Source organism: Amphiura filiformis, chromosome 1 (assembly GCF_039555335.1).
Source record: "Amphiura filiformis chromosome 1, Afil_fr2py, whole genome shotgun sequence".
Lineage (NCBI taxonomy): Eukaryota > Metazoa > Echinodermata > Ophiuroidea > Amphilepidida > Amphiuridae > Amphiura > Amphiura filiformis.
The window spans coordinates 55,789,614-55,812,632 of NC_092628.1; the positions used below are offsets into that span (position 1 = coordinate 55,789,614).

At 37.2% G+C, this 23,019-nt stretch overlaps 2 protein-coding genes and 1 long non-coding RNA gene across 3 annotated transcripts; all 3 read right to left on the reverse strand.

Moving 5' to 3' along the window:
- Positions 1-5,241: 5,241 nt before the first annotated feature.
- LOC140166566 (uncharacterized) lies at positions 5,242-17,018 on the reverse strand. Its single transcript, XM_072190064.1, has 8 exons — positions 16,705-17,018; positions 15,552-15,866; positions 15,151-15,237; positions 9,088-9,396; positions 8,501-8,699; positions 7,568-7,608; positions 5,735-5,904; positions 5,242-5,355 (listed from the first exon to the last, which is right to left on the reverse strand). The coding sequence occupies exons 1-8, from the start codon at positions 17,015-17,017 to the stop codon at positions 5,266-5,268; spliced, it is 1,524 nt and encodes a 507-aa protein (XP_072046165.1). The 5' UTR covers position 17,018; the 3' UTR covers positions 5,242-5,265.
- Positions 17,019-17,791: 773 nt separating this feature from the next.
- Positions 17,792-20,313, reverse strand: LOC140161783 (signal peptide, CUB and EGF-like domain-containing protein 2). Its single transcript, XM_072185083.1, has 4 exons — positions 20,153-20,313; positions 19,882-20,043; positions 19,150-19,323; positions 17,792-17,943 (listed from the first exon to the last, which is right to left on the reverse strand). The coding sequence occupies exons 1-4, from the start codon at positions 20,196-20,198 to the stop codon at positions 17,792-17,794; spliced, it is 534 nt and encodes a 177-aa protein (XP_072041184.1). The 5' UTR covers positions 20,199-20,313.
- A 337-nt stretch (positions 20,314-20,650) lies between these two features.
- LOC140166576 (uncharacterized) lies at positions 20,651-22,154 on the reverse strand. The gene is made up of 3 exons (XR_011860887.1): positions 22,014-22,154; positions 21,329-21,481; positions 20,651-20,806 (listed from the first exon to the last, which is right to left on the reverse strand). It is a non-coding gene; the product is annotated as an uncharacterized lncRNA (long non-coding RNA).
- Positions 22,155-23,019: the final 865 nt, after the last annotated feature.

Sequence of the window (23,019 nt, forward strand, 5' to 3'; positions counted from 1 at the left end):
AAATGAATCGGTGTGCTATCAGCAGTAGACAGCAAATTATTCGGCGTGCTATCAGTAGTAGATAGCAAATGATATGGCGCGCTATCAGTGATAGGGAGCAAATGAATTGGTGTGTTATCAGCAGTGGATAGCAAACGAATCGGTGTGTATATATGATATCAGTAGTAGACAGCGACTGAATCGGTATACTATCTGTAGTGGACAGCAAATGAATGTGTTATAAGCAGTGGACAGCAAATGAATCGGTCGGGGTGTGCGATCAGAATTGGACAGCAAATTAATCAGTATGCGTGCTATGGCAAATGAATCGGTGTGCTATCAGCAGTAGACAGCAAGTCAAATGAATCAACGTGACATCATAGCAAATTACTTGCCGTGCTATCAGCAGTAGACAACCATGACAATTCAAATTAAACGGTGTGCTATCAGCAGTAGATAGCAAATCAAATGAATCGGTGTGCTACCAGCAGTAGATAGCAAATCAAATGAATCCATGTGATATCAGCTGTAGATAGCAAATCAAATGAATCCATGTGATATCAGCTGTAGATAGCAAATTAATTGGTGTGCTATCAGCAGTAGACAACCATTCAAATGAATCGATGTGATATCAGCTGTAGATAGCAAATTAATTGATGTGCTATCAGCAGTAGACAACCATTCAAATGAATCGATGTGATATCAGCTGTAGATATAGCAAATCAAATTCATCCCAAAAATCGCGCTCGCAGAAACTCGAAATCAATTTCATTAATCGGTCAGCGATTTGCCAAACCAGAACACCTGGTAGATTTCAGATGTTGGAATTTTATGGAACACTTTAAAATCCTATAAAAACGGCAACTTAGGGGAAAGCAATCTAAGAGATCTTTCAAAATTTACTCCAGGGGTATGGGAGTTTTAAAGGGGAATGTGATTTTTTTGCTTGAACCATGAGAAGGAATGTTGAGTATGATGGAGAAAAGGGGGAAAACCAGTGGGGAATCCGAAAATTTTGAGCGGACGCATAATAGGGCCGATATCCCAGCAAACACAAAAATGTTTTAAAAACGTTTTAAACGTGTTATACTTTGGGTTTTGGTTTAGATATAAACGTAAAATAACATTAAATGTCGGATTATAAATAGGTCATGAAAACGTTTTAAAACGTTTTGTATGAAAATACACTACAACAATATTTTTAAAATGTTTTCAAAATGTTATTGTAAAATATTTTTTGCCAAACAGGTTGTCAACACTTAAATAACATTATGTTAGAATATTTGCAGTAGGTTTGAGTGTTATGAAAAGGTTTTATACCCTTTATATGTCCTTTATATATAACCCTAAATTTAAACGTTTTCTGGCAACCTTTTCTAACGTTTTGCGAATGATGTCGAAAACGTATTGTGTTTGCTGGGATTTTGTGTTTTCTATAGTATAATAGAGTATTCACTTCACTTGAAAATATTCATATTGATAGCTTCATGAAACTTATGAGCATCTGAGAGCATATTACCTAAGATGGGATACTATCACTATGGCAGCAGGAGATTGATGGAAAAGGACCGATATATGGATTTTGAAACAAGACAAAGACGCATTTTTTATTCTAGTTATTTTTTTTTAATTTGCTACACGATAAACAAAATCCATGTGTAACATTTTTACGACGATAAATATTATAACACGTGGCTAAATATTGACAAATAACATTTTAGAAATATTCAACTTCCACCGCTCTTGTTCACTGAAGACCTTATAACTTTTACAAGAAAACTGTTATAGTTGTTATTTTAGAAATAATTAGAGGTTTTCTTTTCACATACAGTTTTGCCAATCGTTGTACATACTATAAATTGCATTTTTCAGTGGAAATTGGCAACCGACATCTTTGCGTACGTTCCAGTCTTATCCACTTGTCTTATTTGTATCATCCCCAGGTATCATTATTTATAGTTTGAAATGTTGGCATTTTCAGTAAAACTCCGAAAAAAATTGTTGCAGCTGTTATTTATTCAAAGGTCTTCAATGAACCAGAGCGGTGGAAATTATTTACATTTTTAAAAACAAATCCAGTATAAAATAGGCGATGTTGACATACCTCAATGACGTTTCGTGCTGTATCACATCACTTTCTCAAATTGAATGACCAGCTTTGACCTTAGACGTCTGTTGCTTCCTGTTGGTAGCTGACGTAGGTGGCGTTGTTAGTAGCTGATCATAGATGTGCGGAAGGAAGTAGTTTCCACAATCCCTGTTGAGAGTGTTAGCCTGCCCCCTCTTTCAAAGGTCAAAGCTGGTAATTCAATTTGAGAAAGTGCTGTGATACAGCACGAAACGTCATTGAGGTATGTCAATATCACCTATTTTATACTGGATTTTTAATGGACAATCCTGATGAATCTATTTGCGGATCAGAGCGGTGGAAGTTGTGGGGTGGCAATCAGGCCTTTTACCGGAAATTATTGATGTGCAGATACCGACCGTCAGCGTCAAACGCCGCTTGTTCGACGGCAGAGAGTTGGGGCACCATTTTTACAAAATGTGGGTTTAAGGTTACGTAATGTTTTGACAAAATCTGTAAGAAGTCACATTCAAAATTATTTTTTTCTGAAAACAAATATTGCAGAAAGAAAATTCACAAGGGTAAAGGTGTAAGGATTCTTATTTAGTAATCGTTTCATTCTGAGCCATGGGGAAACCTTTGCTGCTTTATATGTTTGAACGTTTTACTACATTCAAGCACCGTGGCGTTTTTGATTAATATTATTATTATTATTATTATTATTATTATTATTATTATTATTATTATTATTATTTGTTAACCTTGGCAAATTATGGGGTAGTGACGCTGCCACTCCAATGGTGCCGCGCGACATAGGCCTACCTGCCTTGGTATTGCCTCAGTATAACAACATTTTTTAAACAGGTTTTAATTCAGCAGGGGCTGAACACTTCGGTGCAATGTGCATTTGGGTCTAGTATTACATCAAGACTTCAAGCTACTTCAGTTCAGAAAAACTAGATATGAAGTCCGGTCCCAAGATTTAATTTCGCCAAGCGCAAAATGCGTGCGTCTGACGCAATCTTGGGACCGGATTTCATATTTAGTACCAGGCGCCACTTTTTACCCAGATATAATGACTTTTAGACTACGTTCAGTCAGTTCATGCATCAAGCCCTATTATATAGTTTAGCTGGCCTACACCACTTAATACATGTATCAGCCTGAAACTTGTCATTAATATCCTCCCTATTTTTTAAACCATAAGGCTCATATCAATTTATAAGCGCTCTTTTTTAAAAGTCATAGTTCATTGAATTTACAACCGTATGACAAAACTGGCGAAAATAGTAACTTTTTGCACAAAATTTGAAATTTAAATAGAATTGACCATTACTCATTCCAGTAACTCTAGTATATGGATAATACATCTATATAAGTGTGCTTTTTCATTTAATGACATAAAATTTGAAAAATATTGCAAGGAACACTTGAGGTTTTGACTTTTAAAACCTACATTTTGGTCAAAAAATGTGCTTGGATAATAGGTAGTTTTCAACAGATTTTCCACATTCGCCTTGCTATAACATTGAATTGTGTTATCTTGTTGACCAAGTAACTAAAAGTGTTTTTAGGGGGGTTGTTAGCTTTCGTTTGATATAACAAAAATTCTGATTGGATAAAGGGAACACTTGAGGTTTAGACAAAAACAATCAAAGAAGCCCATTTTTAGCTACAAGCTTCACAGCTCCTACATTGCTGTGCACTCAATCGTGCAGTGTAATCAAAGACTCTGGTGGATACATTCACTGCTTGTTGTTCTCTGCTTGGAAGCTCTTGGGACGAAAATGTGTGCTCAGGTGTATCGAGGTGGAAACTGTGCGCATGATGGTTTATAAGAGAATCGTTTTTGTATAGAAACCTTTCCATATGAGTCGGAGCGGTGCCTGAGCTGGGAGTGTTTGTCCTCTAATGTTAAGAAAAAATAAAGCCCATACTCACAGGGAAAATATGGGGCTCAACACATGAGGTCCCAAATTAAGGCTCATTGTAAAGGGTTTTATTTCCCCCATGTGCATGGTTTTCTCGGGGGGGTAGCTTTCGTTTTGACTTATTCTTTGTCATAACTCAATAATATGTGACCCGGCAGCACAAACGAGCCGTAAATTCCCTAAATTGTATTCTGAGTTATGGTGTAAAATGTGTACGAAGGTCGTATTCATCGGTCACTTAAGCTGGCGCGACATCTGTCTTATTTTGATAGTCACAACACCAATCAATAATCCTATTATTGAAGTGGATAATAAGCTTCTACCTTAGATGGCTATAGAACTTTTGATAGCTCTGGTCTTTGTTTGCTTTTGCTAAATCCTTTTCAAGTGGTGGGTTACCAGGCATTGTATTTTGTATAGGTATGCATAACCAACAATTAACAATGAGAGAACCTTCTTAAACCTCGTTGACTTGGGGATGATTTGAAATGACCGCCAATTATGACTGTTTGATATTTATTGCCAGCAATGTGGAAAAAGAGACACACATAGAAATGAAAAAGCTATAATTTTGTTGAAGGAGCAAAGTTTAACTAACCATAACTCCGCTTCTGGATATCGTTTGAAGTCAAATGATACCATTTTTAAGTTTATGATGTTTATTTTTAAACACGAAATAAAACAAAATTGACTGGGGAGGAATTTACGGCTCATTCGCCGTGGACGGTCACATATATGGAAATATAAATGTGACCAGTGGCTTTTTAGGCAAATTTTCTATAAAATCAATGTATTACTCTGCATAAATATACTGTACTATTTATAAGCACAATAACCCAAACTGGACAAATATGACATGAAAGCTACGGCTCGCCTGAATAATTATTAGTGGCGAAGAGTCATACGGAAACAGGGGCACTCCGCTCTCCCCATCGATTTGAAAATTTAGAAAATCCCATAGGAAAATTGCAGAAAAAAGGCTTGTGCTCCTCTCCCTCTCCCCATCAGGCTCCATGCCCATATCCCTCTCCCCAATCAAAGTCGATGCCCCTCCCCCAGGATCCGCTACGCCACTGATAATTATTGGCTATTATTTACAGTTTATATTATGCGGCAGCTGAAATATAGGTGAAAAGATATTATATAAGTGAAGAAATTCAATTTAAAAATATATAGGCAGAAACTGACTGCGAAGCCATCTAACAGTTTTATGTCCTTAGAATTCTCTATACATGTACAAAGACTTAATGTTAAATGGCTATTTTAAAAGAATATTTGATATTTATTTTAATATGATAAATTAGCGCTTTTTCTTCTCAAATTCTGCGGCGTGCCCTCTGGTATCATGGTATTACCTTTATCATCTTTAAAATACACCTGAAAGACAAGAAAATAAAGAATAATACTTCAAATGATTATGGCATAAATTCCAAATGATTAATATAATTAGGCATATAACTTAATTGGAACTTAATCGCAGCTAAAGACCTGTGCGATGCTTTGGGAAAAAAGAGAGGCACGGTAAAAAATAAATCCGGGTAAAAATTAAATAGTAAAGATAAACTGTGTCAGAAAATGGAAATAAATAAAATGAAATGGTTAAAGTTCACAGGAAACAGGGCAATTGATTATATATCAATGTCAAATCACAGATCAAATCTTGAAAATGACATCATATCAATTCAAATTTACTTGCTCAAATACATTGCCGTTCATTAGATCTGCTAAAAACCTGTTTACAACCATTCATACTTACATCGCCATAGGTAAATGCATATCGCCTCTTATCGACAGGGTAGCTCTTTCTTTTCTTACGTCGTTTACGTTTTGCCAGAAGTATAAAGCAACAACATATCAAAGCAGATAAAATGGCAACGGAGCTAACAGTGGCAAGGAGAGCGGGAAGCCAATAAAAGCCTGATGATTCTGTTAGAATTCGAGTCAATATTCATATGTGTTGGTTACTAAAACAGCAAAGTAAGTTTAAACAGTCATTCAAGACAAATTATTGATAACTAACCTCAAAATTTCGACATGTGACACACGTCCTCATCAGGAGAACTCCAACGATGTTGTGAAGGGGTTGACTTCACGATAGACCTCAGATGACCTTAGGTCTAATCAATGAAGTGTACAGTGTACAATTTTACCAACAATGCGAGGGCTGTACCATGGGTGGCTCGGCCAGCCCAGTCATAGCCAATCTGTTTATGGAACGTTTTGAATCCTCGGCACTCAGAAACTCCCTAATTAAACCTAAGATATGGTTAAGATATGTCGACGATACATTAGTGATCCGTCGTAAGACTGACACGACGCTTTCTTTAACCATAGTAACTCGCAGAATCCCCATATAAAGTTCACATCTGACAACCATCTTGCCTTTTTGGGCACTAAGATCACTCGCAAGGAAGACGATTCCCATCACCCGGTCTCTCACAAACTTAGCGTCATCAGAACCTTAACACAAAGAGCTAAAACAGCCCGTCACTGATCAAGAAGGACTAAAGAAATAGATCACATTAAGGGTCAGGGATGAACGTGGCCTGAAGTGACTTGGCAGAAAAAGCCTGAAAAAGCGCGCAAATTTGGGCTAAAAAGTCTCAAAACGGGCTGAAAATAAATAAAAGTGCGGAAATTTGGAGTAGCAAAAGGCCTGAAATCAGGCAATTGCCTGAAAACTGACATCCCTGAAGGGTGCTCTAGGTAACTGCAGTTATCGCCAATGAACGTTTGACTTGTCCAACAGTCAGAAAAAGCCCCTGGAACTTGCCACGGAAGTCTCCGAACCTGCTCCGCCTAGCCAAAAGAGCAAGACTTACATCACCCTCCCCTTTCATTGATGAACGAACTGTCACAGAAACTGCAGCGCATTTTAAAATCATACAGGGTATCAACATCCTTTAAACCCTATACTACTTTGAGGAAATTACTTCTTTCACCAAAGGATCCAATCCCGCTGGAAAAACGAGCTGGTTGTGTGTATCAACTCAACTGTACAGACTGTCCAAAATCTTATATTGGACAATCTGGCCGCCAACTGGGGCAACGGTTAAAAGAACTACTGCCCCATAGCAGGACTCCCTCGGCGGTCACAGAACACTGTACAGATTCACGCCATTTCATAGATTGGGACTATGTTAAAGTGCTAGACAGAGAAGACAGAGAATACCCACGTTTAGTGAGGGAAGCCATACAAACATGACAAATCAGAAGACACACGCCGCAACTCCACCGAGACCAGGGCCTCGAGATCCCGACACTATACACTTCATTGACTAGACCTAATTAAGGTCATCTCAGGTCAATCGTGAAGTCAACTCCTTCGCAACATCTTTGGAGTTCTCCTGATGTGGACGTGTGTCACACGTCGAAATATTGAGGTTAGTTCTCAATAATTTTTTATTGAATGACTGTTTAAACTTACTTTGCTAGTTTGTTAGAATGTTTTGCATCACGTTTTCAAAAATATTTATGAATGTTATTTAAACGTGTTTGTACCCTTTATATCCCGACATTTAAACTTTTTCTATAAACAGAATTAGATAAAAACCGTCATCATGTCTACTCATCATGTCGGCCTACTTACCAGGAGCTTCCTCGGAGCACTCGTTTGTTCTATCGTCACACCTTTATTAAAAACATTTAAAGAATGTCAAATTAACAAAAATACTCTAGCTTGGACCACGTTACAGACACCCATAGTCACGACCATGTATAAGTTTAAGGGATAACTGCGGGCAAATGCATGCAGACAGATGCATCCACAGACAGAGTATGGTGTATTTAATTGCAATATGTATATTCAAAAGTGTTATTCTCCATGGAAATCCCGGGCAGGGAAAGTCCCGGGGGGAAGTGTATCTGAAAACGTCGTGTCTTGGTTAGATTAACGGAAGGTCTGAACAGCAGTCGCATCCCCACTTTTGTCACTTCAAAATTGATATCATTAGAAAGTTCATTTTTTGTCATAGACCTTGTGCAATATTATCTTTTCTTTGCCTTTTACGGGCCCATCACTATATAATATATCTTTTCTTCGATTTTACGGCCCAAGGTATTTCTTTTTTGCTTTTTACGAGTACAGGGCCAATTATGAGTGATCAAACGTTTCAAAAATTAAAAACACTCTGGTCAGCATATAATGATAAATGGATTGATTGGTGTTTAATTCATATGAATGCACATGCAGAAAAATTAGCATATTTTCATGTTTAAATCATTGGCAATACTGATCCAAAATATCCCAAATTGCCCCCTCATTGGTGGTCAAAGGGGTCCATAACCTAAGCATCTCATCAACGCATCATGCGACTTTAAATTTATGTGTTGAACAAACGGCTTGGAGAGTCCGTCAATTACAAACAAACTTGGGAAAATATATGCGTTTACTCGCAAACAAAACAACAAATAAATGTTATACCGTATGTCTACAGACATAGGTTTTTTTTCCATTGAAACAAAATAATACTTTAGAACACTGAGAAAACTGTAAACAGAAGTGCACTACAGTTATACTTACACATCACAAACATCACCCACTCCATCCTTATCACGATCTTGTTGGTCTACGTTCTCAGAGTCCACACAATTATCACATGCATCACCAATACCATCATCATCCGTGTCCTCCTGAGATGGGTTTGGCATTTCAGGACAATTGTCACAGACATCCCCGTGGTTATCGGTATCACCGTCTTTTTGGTTTCGATTAGACATACCTAATAAAACATAAATCGCCTAGTGATGTAAGATTGAGATTTGAAAAATACGGTTTATTGTTTCTTGTTGCAGTAAAAAGATTATCTCAAGAAAATTACGACGCTCGTCTCTGGCGGTTAATACACTCCGGCATCACGATGCATTAACGATTTGACAGTTCGGCTGCATTTCGTTTCCCTTTTGGGGCATAAAGTTTGTGCCATAAAATATTTGCCTATTATTACATTTTAATTCAATCAGCATATTCTATAATTGAAAATCTCCTTTACCTGTTTTATATAAATTACAAGAAAAGACATCGGATCATCCCTGATGTATTTCTTTGTATAATTATGTTATCTCTCGTTTCGGTAACTTAATTACATTGTAGTACACAACATAACATACCTGGACAGTTATCGCAGCTATCCCATACCCGATCTTCATCTCCATCTACTTGGGATGAATCATCGACAGTATATGGGCAAGAATCGCACTCATCACCAAACCCATCGTCATCGTTATCATCTTGATCGGCATTCTCCTCCTCAGGGCAATTATCACATTGATCGCCATGTCCGTCACCATCGGAATCGACTTGATCGACGTTGGTGGCATTATTACAGTTATCACAAGCATTACCAAGGCTATCATGGTCATTGTTTGCCTGGTCAGTATTCGGGGTCCAATGACAATTATCGTCTACATCCAAAATGTCTGTTAAAATAAGATAATAAGAGTGCTGTGTAACGTATCAACTATTCCAATGTCTTTAGGTTACAAGATAAGAGTGCTGTGTAACGTATTCATTATAGAAATGCCAAAGATAAGAGTACTGTGTAACATATTCACTATACAAATATCATTCAGTTAAAAGATAAGAGTGCTGTACAACGTATTCACTATACCAATGTCATTAGGTTACAAGACAAGAGTGCTATGTAATGTATTCACTATACCAATGTCATTAAGTTACAAGATAAGAGTGTTGTGTAACGTATTCAATGTCATTCAGTTACAAGACAAGAGTGCTGTGTAACGTATTCACTATACGTCTAATGTCATTAAGTTACAAGATAAGAGTGCTTTGTAACGTATTCATTATACCAATGTCATTCAGTTACAAGATAAGAGTGCTGTGTGACGTATTCACTATACCAATATCATTAGGTTACAAGACAAGAGTGCTGTGTAGTGTATTCACTATACCAATGTCAAGATAAGAGTGCTGTGTAACGTATTCACTATACCAATGTCATTCAGTTACAAGATAAGAGTGCTGTGTAATGTATTCACTATACCAATGTCATTCAGTTACAAGACAAGAGTGCTGTGTAACGTATTCACTATACCAATGTCATTCAGTTACAAGACAAGAGTGCTGTGTAACGTATTCACTATACCAATGTCATTCAGTTACAAGACAAGAGTGCTGTGTAACGTATTCACTATACGTCTAATGTCATTCAGTTACAAGATAAGAGTGATGTGTAACGTATTCACTATACCAATGTCATTCAGTTACAAGACAAGAGTGCTGTGTAACGTATTCACTATACGTCTAATGTCATTAAGTTACAAGATAAGAGTGCTGTGTAACGTATTCACTATACCAATGTCATTCAGTTACAAGACTAGAGTGCTGTGTAACGTATTCACTATATTTCTAATGTCATTCAGTTACAAGACAAGAGTGCTTTGCAACGTATTCACTATACTTCTAATGTCATTCAGTTACAAGATAAGAGTGCTGTGTAACGTATTCACTATACGTCTAATGTCATTCAGTTACAAGATAAGAGTGATGTGTAACGTATTCACTATACCAATGTCATTCAGTTACAAGACTAGAGTGCTGTGTAACGTATTCACTATACTTCTAATGTCATTCAGTTACAAGACAAGAGTGCTTTGCAACGTATTCACTATACTTCTAATGTCATTCAGTTACAAGATAAGAGTGCTATGCAACGTATTCACTATACCCTTACGAAAATGGCACGCAGTTTTTGAACGCATGCAGCATGCAAGCAGCACGCGTGCCGCACTACATGCAGCACGCGTGCAGTTGGTAGCGTGCGGATGCGTATATTTGGAACGAGGCACGCATGCAGGGAAGCGTGCAGATGCTTGCTGCATGCGTGCAGGTCATGAGCGTGTGCAGTTTGCATGCAGCATGCAAATCCATTAGCGTGCGCTGCATGCGTGCAGCTCGTACTGGCCATATATATGCGAGACAAAATCATGAAAAAAAAAAAATCAAAAATAATGGTTAACAGTGTATACTGTCCTTACAATTAGTCTTACATAACCTGGCTATCCATTTCACAATGAACTAAAATTGCCTAGCTTCATTTTATACAAGTCACTTATCTATCTTAACCTACCTGATTTTGAACCTGGGACCTTCTGCATGGGGAGTCTGATGCTTTACCATTTGAGCTATTGTGGTATACACATTTGAGTAAGTGTTTTAAGTTAATATAAGCAATATTTTGATGACTAAACCTGCCAAAGTGCATCATTTTATGAATATTGATCAAATTTACTGTGAATATTGATAACATTCACTACAAAAATGTGAATTTTGTTTTAATTTTTTGCAGTGCCAATTAACTGTTGATTCATGAATGGCATACCAACATTGGCCCAATATTGCAATGCCAACTATTGAAAAAGAAATGGCATTCCAACATTGGGCCAATGATGCAATGCCTACTATTGAAACAGGAATGGAATTCCAACATTGGCCCAATGTTGCAATGTCAACTTTTGAAACAGGAATGACATTCCATCGGCCTAATGTTGCAATGCCAACTATCGAAACAGGAATGGCATTGCAACATTGGCCCAGTGTTTCAATGCCAACTATCAAAACAGGAATAGCATTCCAACATTGGCCCAAAGTTGAAATGCCAACTATCGAAACAGGAATTTGCTTATCATGCCCTCCCCTCTAGACCTGCCAAAAATGCTTGCCCCCTCCCTGTTGGCCTGCCAAAATTGCTTGCCCCCCCTCTTGGTCTGCCAAAAATCTTGGTCTGAAGGTTAAATACTTAGAAAATTTTGGTCTGAAGGCTAATTTATTTATTCATTGTAAACATTTAAATATTTTCACTTCTAGATCATTGCCAAATTGTGACTTGATGTCAGTTGTGTAAAGGTGAATTAGTCATTGAAAATCCTGCATGCATGCAGCATTTTACCTTCACTGTTTCTGGAAACCGTATGCGTGCAGCATTCTAAAAATCCTGCATGCGTGCAGCAATATGTGTGCTGCATGCAAGATGCGTGCAATTTGCATGCAGTCCTACAGTCCGCACACAAGTGTAGTCTGCACGTAATTTGCGTACAGATTGGTAGTCTGCACGCAGGTTCTGCAAGCAAATTGTGTGCGCGGTGGATATTTGTGTGCGGTGCCTGCATGCACACAGCTGGTTTGCACACATGAACACGCTACCAGCAGGCCTTGCTTGCATGCTGCACACATCTGCACGTGTGCTGCACACTGCCGCACGCGTGCTGCATGCTGTCGCACACATTTTTCATTGCTTGCATTTTCGTAAGGGTACCAATGTCATTCAGTTACAAGATAAGAGTGCTGTGTATCGTATTCATTATACCAATGTCATTCAGTTACAGGATAAGAGTGCTGTGTAACGTATTCACTATACCAATGTCATTCAGTTACATGATAAGAGTGCTGTGTAATGTATTCACTATACCAATGTCATTCAGTTACAAGACAAGAGTGCTGTGTAACGTATTCACTATACGTCTAATGTCATTAGGTTACAAGATAAGAGTGCTGTGTAACGTATTCACTATACGAATGTCAATGTTAAATTACAAGATAAGAGTGTTGTGTAACGTATTCACTATACCAATTACAAGATAAGAGTGCTGTGCAACGTATTCACTATACCAATGTCATTCAGTTACAAGATAAAGAGTGCTGTGCATGCAACGTATTCACTATACCAATGTCATTCAGTTACAAGATAAGAGTGCTGTGTAACGTATTCACTATACGAATGTCAATGTTAAATTACAAGATAAGAATGTTGTGTAACGTATTCACTATACCAATTACAAGATAAGAGTGCTGTGCAACGTATTCACTATACCAATGTCATTCAGTTACAAGATAAAGAGTGCTGTGCATGCAACGTATTCACTATACCAATGTCATTCAGTTACACGATAAGAGTGCTGTGTAACGTATTCACTATACCAATGTCATTCAGTTACAAGACAAGAGTGCTGTGTAACGTATTCACTAATACGTCTAATGTCATTAGGTTACAAGATAAGAGTGCTGTGTAACGTATTCACTATACGAATGTCAATGTTAAGTTACAACTTACAAGATAAGAGTGTTGTGTACCGTATTCACTATACCAATGTCATTAAGTTACAAGATAAGAGTGTTATGTAACGTATTCACTATACTTCTAGTGTCATTCAGTTACAAGATAAGAGTGCTGTGTAACGTCTTCACTATACCAATGTCATTAGGTTGCAAGATAAGAGTGCTGTGTAACGTATTCACTATACCAATGTCATTCAGTTACAAGACAAGAGTCCTGTGTAACGTATTCACTATACTTCTAATGTCATTAGGTTACAAGATAAGAGTGCTGTATACAACGTATTCACTATACCAATGTCATTAGGTTACAAGATAAGAGTGTTATGTAACGTATTCACTATACTTCTAATGTCATTCAGTTACAAGATAAGAGTGCTGTGTAATGTATTCACTATACCAATGTCATTAAGTTACAAGATAAAAGTGCTGTGTAATGTATTCACTATACCAATGTCATTCAGTTACAAGATAAGAGTGCTATATAACGTATTCACTATACCAATGCCATTCAGTTACAAGATAAGAGTGCTATATAACGTATTCACTATACCAATGTCATTAGGTTACAAGACAAGAGTGCTGTGTAACGTATTCATTATGCTACAAGTGCCTTACAGACAATGTGATATAATTTCACTGCCGTGCTTTTTCAGTCAAATTTACCGTATTGCTTGTAGCATACAAGACTCTCAACATTTGACAACTAAATGTTTCAGGTGACGGACATTTCACAAGACTGCACAATGGAGCTATAATATTATCAATTGTAAATCATTAACCCATATGACAACATTTTTATGTGGGCATCTAATGTGACAGATAGAAAATCGGTGACATCCCGCTATCTCTAAGGTCCGCTATCTCTAAGGTTCGCTATCTCTAAGGTTCGCTATCACTAACGTGTAAAGTCTATGGAGATCAGAATCCCGCTATCTCTAATAGAGAAAAGGGTTCGCTATACCTAAAAAAGGGTCCGCTACTTCTAAGGTTCGATATCACTAATTTAGAATAAGGTTCGCTAGTTCTAAGGTTCGATTTCACTAATTATAAATAAGGTTCGCTATCACTTATTTAAAATAAGGTTCGCTATCACTAATTTTGAATAAGGTCCGCTATCACTAATTTATTGAAGGTTCGCTATCTCTAAGGTTCGTTATCACTAATTCCAATAAAGGTCCGCTATACCTAAGGTTCGCTATCACTAATTTTGAATAAGGTCCGCTATCACTAATTTATTGAAGGTTCGCTATCTCTAAGGTTCGTTATCACTAATTCCAATAAAGGTCCGCTATACCTAAGGTTCGCTATCACTAATTTTGTTTCAGGTTCGCTATCCCTAATTAATTAAGGTTCGCTATCTCTAAGGTTCGTTATCACTATTTCGATTAAGGTTCGCTATACCTAAGGTTCGTTATCACTAATCTTAAATAAGGTCCACTATCTCTAATTTTTAATAAGGTCCGCTATCTCTAATTTCAAATAAGGTCCGCTATCTCTAATTTTAAATAAGGACCGCTATAGCGAACCTTATTTGAAATTAGAGATAGCGAACCTTATTTAAAATTAGAGATAGCGAACCTTATTTAAAATTAGAGATAGCGAACCTTATTTGAAATTAGTGATAGCGAACCTTAGAGATAGCGAACCTTAGAGATAGCGAACCTTATAGATAGCGGACCTTATTTAAAATTAGAGATAGCGAACCTTAGGGATACCGGGATTGTTAAAATTAGAGATAGCGGACCTTATTTTAAATTAGTGATAGCAAACCTTAGAGATAGCGAACCTTCAATAAATTAGTGATAGCGGACCTTATTTAAAATTAGAGATAGCGAACCTTATTTAAAATTAGTGATATCGAACCTTAGAAATACCGAACCTTTTTCAAAATTAGTGATATCGAACCTTAGGTATAGCGAACCTTTTTCGTAATTAGTGATAACGAACCTTACAGATAGCGAACCTTAGAGATAGCGAACCTTAGAGACAGCGAACCGTAACCAGAAAATGGACTTCAAGAAGTGAAGTGAAAATACAAAGTCTATTAAAGGCAGTAATACAGTACTCTTATATATTATACGTTTCTAATAACCACATACCATCGTTGTCATCATCAGGATCACATTCGTCTCCCAGGCCATCTTGATCATAATCAAGTCCTGTCATTTTGTCAATGTAGAGACACGCTGTCAACAAAAAGAGAAGTTTGTGTCATTTTTTTAAAATCATGTTTTCGTATCTTATCGCAATTATTTGCGAATCCCTTTCGCCCTCAGATTCAATATATCCGCTGCCTCACCTCCATCTTCGAAAACTATATAATGTGGGTATATAGAGCCGGAGCTACAGTGTCTTTTATTCTTTGCTCTTCTTCCTCTTCCTCCACCTCTTCTTCTTCATCTTCTATTAGAGGCACTCCTGTGGTACCATCAGAAGCAAATAATAACAAGAGTCATAACAGTACAATATTTCGTTTTCATAATGAGAACCGCAAATATACCTAAACATTTGGCAACTTGTTCTGATCCTGTTCCCCAGGTTGATGTATGCATCGGACACGGTTTGCACTCTGAAGCTCCGCTCAAGTCCATGTAGAAATCGATATCACAAAGCACACATTTTGTCTCACCCGTATGCGGCTGATTGGTTCCAGGCCGGCAGGGAATACAGGCAATGGTACCGAGGTCTGGTTGGTAAAACCCAGGTGCGCAGGGGTCACAGAGGGTCGAGTGGTAGCCTGGTTCAGCTGATCCTGGATCACATGGGGTACATGGTAAGAGACCTGATGGGGAACTTTCACCTGGGTGACAGCCAGCTGTTGGCCATAAGTAGGGTAGAAAATGTTATAAAATAAGAGTTATAAGTGAAAGAAAGAAAGCATCATTCCACAGAAGGTAATAACTAGTATATTTCAGTTTCAGGTAAAACTTAAAGTAGCATTTCGTGATCCACAGCCTCATCCCCACTTTTCTCAAAGGTGAGATTTTTATATCACTGGAAACCTCTGGTTACATAATGTTTATGTACAAAATATTTCTTGCAGATTAATTCGTTTAGCAAAGATATCGTGAAATTTGAATTTCGTTCTGGTGCACCAGAACGAAATTACAACGCATTGTCTATGGAGCAGTGTAATACACATAATCATGCATAACTCGCGAACGCAAAATCGGAATCAACTGAAATTTTGGTAATAGGTTTTTTTCGTGGATATCTAATGAAAAATGACATAAATAGAGGATGCTAGGATCACGAAATACTCCTTTAAGTAAACGATGCACACTTAAAGGAGGATTTCGCGATCCTAGCATCCTCTTTTTATGACATTTTCAGTAGGTATCCACGAAAAAAGCTTATTCCCAAAATTTCAGCCGATTCCGATTTTGTGTTTGCGAGTTATGCATGATTATGTGTATTACACTGTTCCATAGGGCCATTGTTGTAATTTCGTTCTGGTATACCAGAACGAAATTCAAATTTGACGATATTTTTGCTAAACGAATTACTGTAAGAAATATCTGGTACATAAACATTATGTAGCCAGAGGTTTCAAGTGGTATAAAAATCTCAACTTTTTTGAGAAAAGTGGGAGGATGAGGCTGTGGATCACGAAATGCCCTTTTAATAAACTTTGGAATATTATATTGTCTTACATTGGCATTCTGAAACATTTCTTGACCCCATGTCACGAGTTGTAGTGCCCATGGGGCAATGAACGCAATCCATTGCTCCATACATGTGCTGATAAAAGTCATAATCACACAGTTCACACTGGCTAGCACCTATTCTGTGTTGGGAAGAGCCTGGTTCACATGGATAACATTGGATAGATGCAGATTTGTCGGTGTACGAGCCCTCTGCACACGGCAAACAAGCAGATGCTCCGTAATTTGGTTGGTAGAATCCTGGAGAGCATTTGGTACATGGAACTAGGGCATTGGATGAGCTGTAGCCTGGTCTACACATGTCTGTATGTGGTTGAATCGTAAGATTTCATACGGATTATTAAGAAAGTTACGTCATTAAGGGAAGGGGTATGAACGTTTGGACAGAATTTATTGTGGGACATTAGAGCACATTAGACATATCGAATTGCATTCTGAATACGAAGAATGTCCTTCTGATATCAAATAATTTTGATTTTTGAAATTCGCAATGTAATACACATTTTATGGCAAATCATTAAAATTGATATTTTTGATATTTAACAGTACTTGAAGTAAACTTTATAAATCTGATGATTTATACTTAAGGTGTATGTAGGTGGGATGAAAAGCCGACGATCAATTGAAAATTTTGACCTTTCGTATTGAAGATATGGATTTTTTTCCCCAAAACACCAAAAAAAATAGGTCTTTTGGGGAAAAAAATCCATATCTTCAATATAAAAGGTCAGAATTTTCAATTGATCGTCGGCTTTTCCTCCCAGCTACATACACTTTAAGAATATATCATTAGATTTATAAAATTTATTTCGAGGACTGTTATATATCAAAAATTGAAAAATATCAAATTTTAATAATTTGTCATAAAATTTGTATTATATCGTGAATTTCAAAAAATGAAAATTATTCGTATTCAGAATGCAATTCGATACGTCTGAGGTGCTCTCATGTCCCACAAAAAATACTGTCGAAACGCCATAAACGCTCATTCTAGATCCCTTAATAGACAGTAGCTAGCAGAAATTCATGATAGGTAATTTTGATATAGATAATTTTTTTATAAGAAATTCCTGACCTATACAAAGGTGGCTCCTTCCTGGTCCGTTGCTGTATATGACGGGCAAGGTAAGCACACAGTAGCTCCACTATTAGGCTGATAGAAGTTCCTTTGACACAACGTACATGTTGCTAAGCCTGTTGGAGAACTTGAGCCGGGGTGACAGTATTCTGTTCAAAATGCACAAATTGTTGTTATTAGTAAGATCAGTATTGCTATTAAGGGTCGCACTCTTTTTGTCTGGTATGGGCCAACATAAAGACTTAAAAGTCTTTATGTAGCCTACACCAGACACTGGCTAGAGATATGCAAATGCGCAATATGATATCACCGTTCCTGGGTCGACTCCCAGTTAAAGCGTTAAGTTCCCAAACATCACATGTGGGAAAGCGCTTCTACTTCTAGTAGCATTTTATGTCCAATAAGTAGCAGTGATAAGGAAGTTAATTGTCTCTCTTTGGCACAAAAAAATACGAACTGCTCGCCCAAAAATATCGTCACATCAGACGCATTGTGGAGAGACTAGAGCATTTGTGACCGTCCACCATGGTCGTTATGTCGGCTCTCGGTCAAGTTTGTTTTATTTCGTGTTTAGAAAATATATATCATACGCTTTAAAATGACATATCATTTGAAATTTGCTACATATGTCTCTTTTTCCACATTGCTGGTAATAAATATCAAACGGTCATAATTGGCGGTCACTTCATATTATCCCCAAGTCAATGAGGTCCAGGAATGTCCTCTCATTGTTGATACATACAAAACAAAATAGACCTACTATGCTTTGTGTTCCACCACTTGAACAGGATTTAGCCAATGCACTGAATGCAAACAAAGACTAAAGCTTTTTAAGAATTGTATACATAGGTAGACGCTTATTATCCTCTTCAACAATAGGATTAATGATTGGTGTTTGACCGGCACTAGCAAAATGAGATACATGTAGCATTAACTTGAGGTGCCTATGAATAGAACCTTTGCACTGTAACTCAGAATACAATTTGCCCACTTTACGGCCGGTTTGTGGTGGATGGTCACATTTAACTTTGAGATATGCCAAATTTGCTTTAATCAATCCTACTGTTATGTTTCTTTAAGTCTATAATTCTGTGCGTGCAGACACTTAAGTCGTGCAGAGCCAGGATCGAACAAATATGGAAACCAGGCTAAAGATATATACAAGCACACTGACCTGTTTTGAAATAAAAGATTATCAACATTTGACAAAACAAACTCTCAAATAACACATACCGCAGATGCTAGCTTGATTATCAAGGAGGCCTTTGTTACACCTATAATAAGCAAGATACACGTTTCCAATCACATTTAAGATTATATTCTGCAAATTGGCTAATCAAATAATATGATCTTACGTGAACATTGATTCTGACTTTGTGAAGCCTCTTGCAGAGTTATGGTACCAGTCGGACACGGTAGACATTCTGTAGCACGACTTAAACTCTGGTAGAAATTCAGTGGACAATTTGTACACGGAGCTTCTTCTTCTTCTAATCCTGTCGCAGAAAATGTTCCGGGCTGACAAATATCTATTCATGAAGATAACAACAAAACATATTATACACGCACCCTCACACACCAAAAATAATAATCTTGCCTGTTTGAATGGGTGTGGTGCCATGTGCGTACGTAGTACTTAGATCACAACTTGATTTTTAATATCTGTGTCTATAAGATTATAATATAATATAATATGGTTTCTGCATCGCCTTTGTGGATATAAAGTCAAAATCAACTTCATCTGGATTCATCAATAACCTTTCTTGTAAAGTACCGAAGAACTAGAAGTGTTATTTCATAAGTTGTCGTCACGCGTTGCATACTCCATATGCTAAGGAACCGGTGGCCACAGCCCACCCAATAATTTGGGTAAGGGGATTTAAATACTCTTCAGCTTCCAATAACACAAGTAAAATTTGCTAAAACAGACAGATCGACCTGTCAGTTGAGGCCAGATGAGCCATCGAAAGCCTTAAACCCTCACCACATGTCGTAGAGAGCTAGACAAACTTTGTAGGGCTGCAGGATCACATTCCATTCCACAAGGATTCCGATCTAATACGCTAAAATTCCTAGTATTAACGTACCTAAACACTGCAATAGGGTGTCTGATCCCTGCTGGAGAGTCGCTGTGCCGACAGGACAATCATCACACAAGGTAGATCGGCTTGAAGCTCTGTAAGAATCAAATTCACAATCTGTGCAAGGTGCAAGTCCGGTAGATGACCATGTACCCGGTGGACAAATATCTGGATATTAGATAAAGAGATCATCCTCCTCATTATCATCACCCACTCTATCTTTCCAAATATCTTAGAATTTAAAATTTTAACCTACAGAGACACGTTTCGATATTACCTTTACATTCGTCAATACTTGCGGAACCCTCCTCCAGTGTCCCCATATCAACGGGACAAGCGATACATGATGTTTGTCCAACAGAGTCCTGGTAAAAATCAATGGCACAAGGATCGCAGGGCTTAAATCCTGATGAAGATTTGGTACCAGGTTGACAAAATGACAATTCGATGACTGAAATAAATAAGGTTAAGATTCAAGCTGTTTTACGATGGGTCAAGATAATAATGTGTGCATGAAAAGCTACTTTCAAAACCTTTTTATTAATTTAATATCAGAGAAGTAGTTTCATCAGATCTTGCACGTAATGTTATTTCATTTCCTACATTGAAATTTTATTCTAAACCAATGATTCAGAAATCAGAAAAATGTTGTTCTTTCAGAATCAGCTCATGATCAAAACAAACCAGACAACTTCATTTTAGAAACCACTGTGGTACGAGTCCCCAAAACACCATAATACTGTACGAATACTCATTATTATAGACCTACCCACACAGTGATCAATACTCGTTGAGCCCTTCTGTTCAGTGCCTGTATCTGGTGGACATGGTGTACATGACGTTTGACGACTATTGTCTTGATAAAAGTGAAACGCACATTCATTACACGGAAACAATCCTGTTGGAGACCACGACCCAGGTTGACAGATCTCTGTAACAAATTGAAATAGTCCTATCTCGTTATAAGACTAAATTAAGCAGATCCTACAAATACTACAGTCATGTAAAAAAGTTTTTTTCTGAACACGCGGGTCTTTTCTTGAGAAGATATTTTAATAATTATGTGCTACAAGAGATCGTGACAAAAAGAAGTCTTTATCAGACAACATAGTTATTAGGATGACATAATTTAATAAATTACATTAATTTTGGTAAAAACGTGACTTTTTGTCATGTAAAGGTACACAAACAAGATGTTTTGTAGGAGTTTGGTGTCCGGAGATCTGTTGTAGAACCATAGCATGTGAATATCCCGTTCCGCTACAGATTAATTAGTAAAGCACGTTTTAATCAAGGTCATTGCAAGACTTTTGTCCATGACGGTATTCTCCCATACATGTAGGTTATACACTGCGAATGAAATATATTGTAAGTTTGAACATTTTTTGCTCCTCCTGATAAGGGCCGCTACAGATTTTTTTAGTGCTATAAAACAAATTAAACTAAGGTTTACCAGTATATGCAACAGATGCTGTACTTGCAGTTCCATAACCAGACGGACTAACTAGACATTGTATTTGACGACTTTGGTCTTGATAATAGTCAACGATACATTCGGAACACGGAGCCAAACCTGTGCCAGAACTATGTCCTGGTGGGCAAATGCCTGAATTACAAGGCGAAAATAATATCCAAAGTTATTTTGCGTCATTTGACGAATTCGGCTATTATGTTCCCACAACGTGAGAGGAGGACATTAGAATGACATTCAGTACATGAATAAAATGAAGGTTATTGAAAAGATAAAGAAAACACGGATACACGAAAAGGGATCTTACGTGGCCCAGACTACTAAACATGCTAAACATTGCTATTTTTCTGCAAATACTTTTCACCTTTATGTCGCAAACCTGTTCATAGACTTAGGAACCGGAGGGCTGGGTGTTTGTGAAAGGCAATACAGAGGGAAAATGGGTGTTTGTGACCTATATTTTGCAACATTTTCTGACTCAAAGGGGGAAACCCACCTCGGGCACACCCAGGGTGGCTTACCAAATATGTTTCAATTTTCATCTCCCCCCATGTTGAAAATCTTCCAAAGCTAATGCTGTTCAAACAATTTGCACATACATATCATGATATAGCCATGTACTCGTTGGAAAGGTGATATTTCATAAAAGATGGAAAACTCTACCTACCTAAACAGTCAAAAATTGACGTTGATCCTGTTGTTAATGTGCCGTGATTACCAGGACAATCAATACATGATGTCTGTCCGCTTGAATGTTGGTAAGTATCAAGAGCACACAGTGTACACGGTGCCAATCCTGTTGGAGAGCTTGAACCAGGCTGACATATATCTAAGCGAATATCAAAGTGAAAATATGCGCTCTGATTCTTGATTTGTAAAGCAGTTTACTGATCAATGCTTTTATAACATTGATTTATCTGCCCAGTAAATTTGCTATGGTATGCTGTTAACCATAGATCCCATATCCTACATTTCGAACTGGAGATGTAATATATTATCTATATAACCATCACTTTTTTTTATCATTAGGGCCTATTGATTTTGAAAATATTCAATTTTCATTTCGTTGTTAATATTGAAATGCTTTGGTATATAAAAATAATCCCAAGAATCATCAGATATTTTATTTTTATTTAATCGTGAATCCCACCAGTGCCCCAAATTTAATCTACTAATTATCTTTGATTGTTTTTAAAGCTCACTTAGCAATAGAAAGCCGAACGCCTGTTTTAACTCTTGTAAATCAAGTATGACAAATGTTTCATGTCCCACATGTGTTATTTTGGCCCTTTACAATTTATATTGTATGTCAATGATATCGTAAACAATTAAATATTCTTATACAGATATTGATAACAGTTTTGATGTTACAAAATTAGTTTTAAACCAACAGATTGTCTGTAAATAAGAAGTCAAAAACGTTATGTTTTTGGGCACATACTAGAACACAAATTGTATTAATTATTATTCTCAACACAACGAAATTTGGAATACTAATTAACGAAAATCCTGCATGGAGAAAACACATCGACAATATTTCCAAAAATATATATGGAAGTATAATCGGAGTACTTTGTACCCGAAAGATAACTGCATTCCTTGTGCTATTCAAATCATAGATTTCAGAATAATTTCACATAGTGGATACCCCGGTAGTGAATATAGAAGTCATT

Excerpts from the sequence above, each read along its gene's own strand:
- LOC140166566 (XM_072190064.1), bottom strand. The coding sequence starts at position 17,017 with ATGTGTAGACCAGGCTACAGCTCATCCAATGCCCTAGTTCCATGTACC. Across the intron at positions 15,867-16,704 it reads AAATGTTTCAGAATGCCAAT|CTGGCTGTCACCCAGGTGAA; the intron begins GTAAGACAATAT and ends TATGGCCAACAG. Across the intron at positions 15,238-15,551 it reads ACAAGTTGCCAAATGTTTAG|CGTGTCTCTACATTGACAAA; the intron begins GTATATTTGCGG and ends TTTTGTTGACAG.
- LOC140161783 (XM_072185083.1), bottom strand. The coding sequence starts at position 20,198 with ATGGGGACACTGGAGGAGGGTTCCGCAAGTATTGACGAATGTAAAG. Across the intron at positions 19,324-19,881 it reads CACCCTATTGCAGTGTTTAG|ATATTTGTCAGCCCGGAACA; the intron begins GTACGTTAATAC and ends CTTCATGAATAG. Across the intron at positions 17,944-19,149 it reads AAGTCAGAATCAATGTTCAC|AATACTGTCACCCCGGCTCA; the intron begins GTAAGATCATAT and ends CATTTTGAACAG.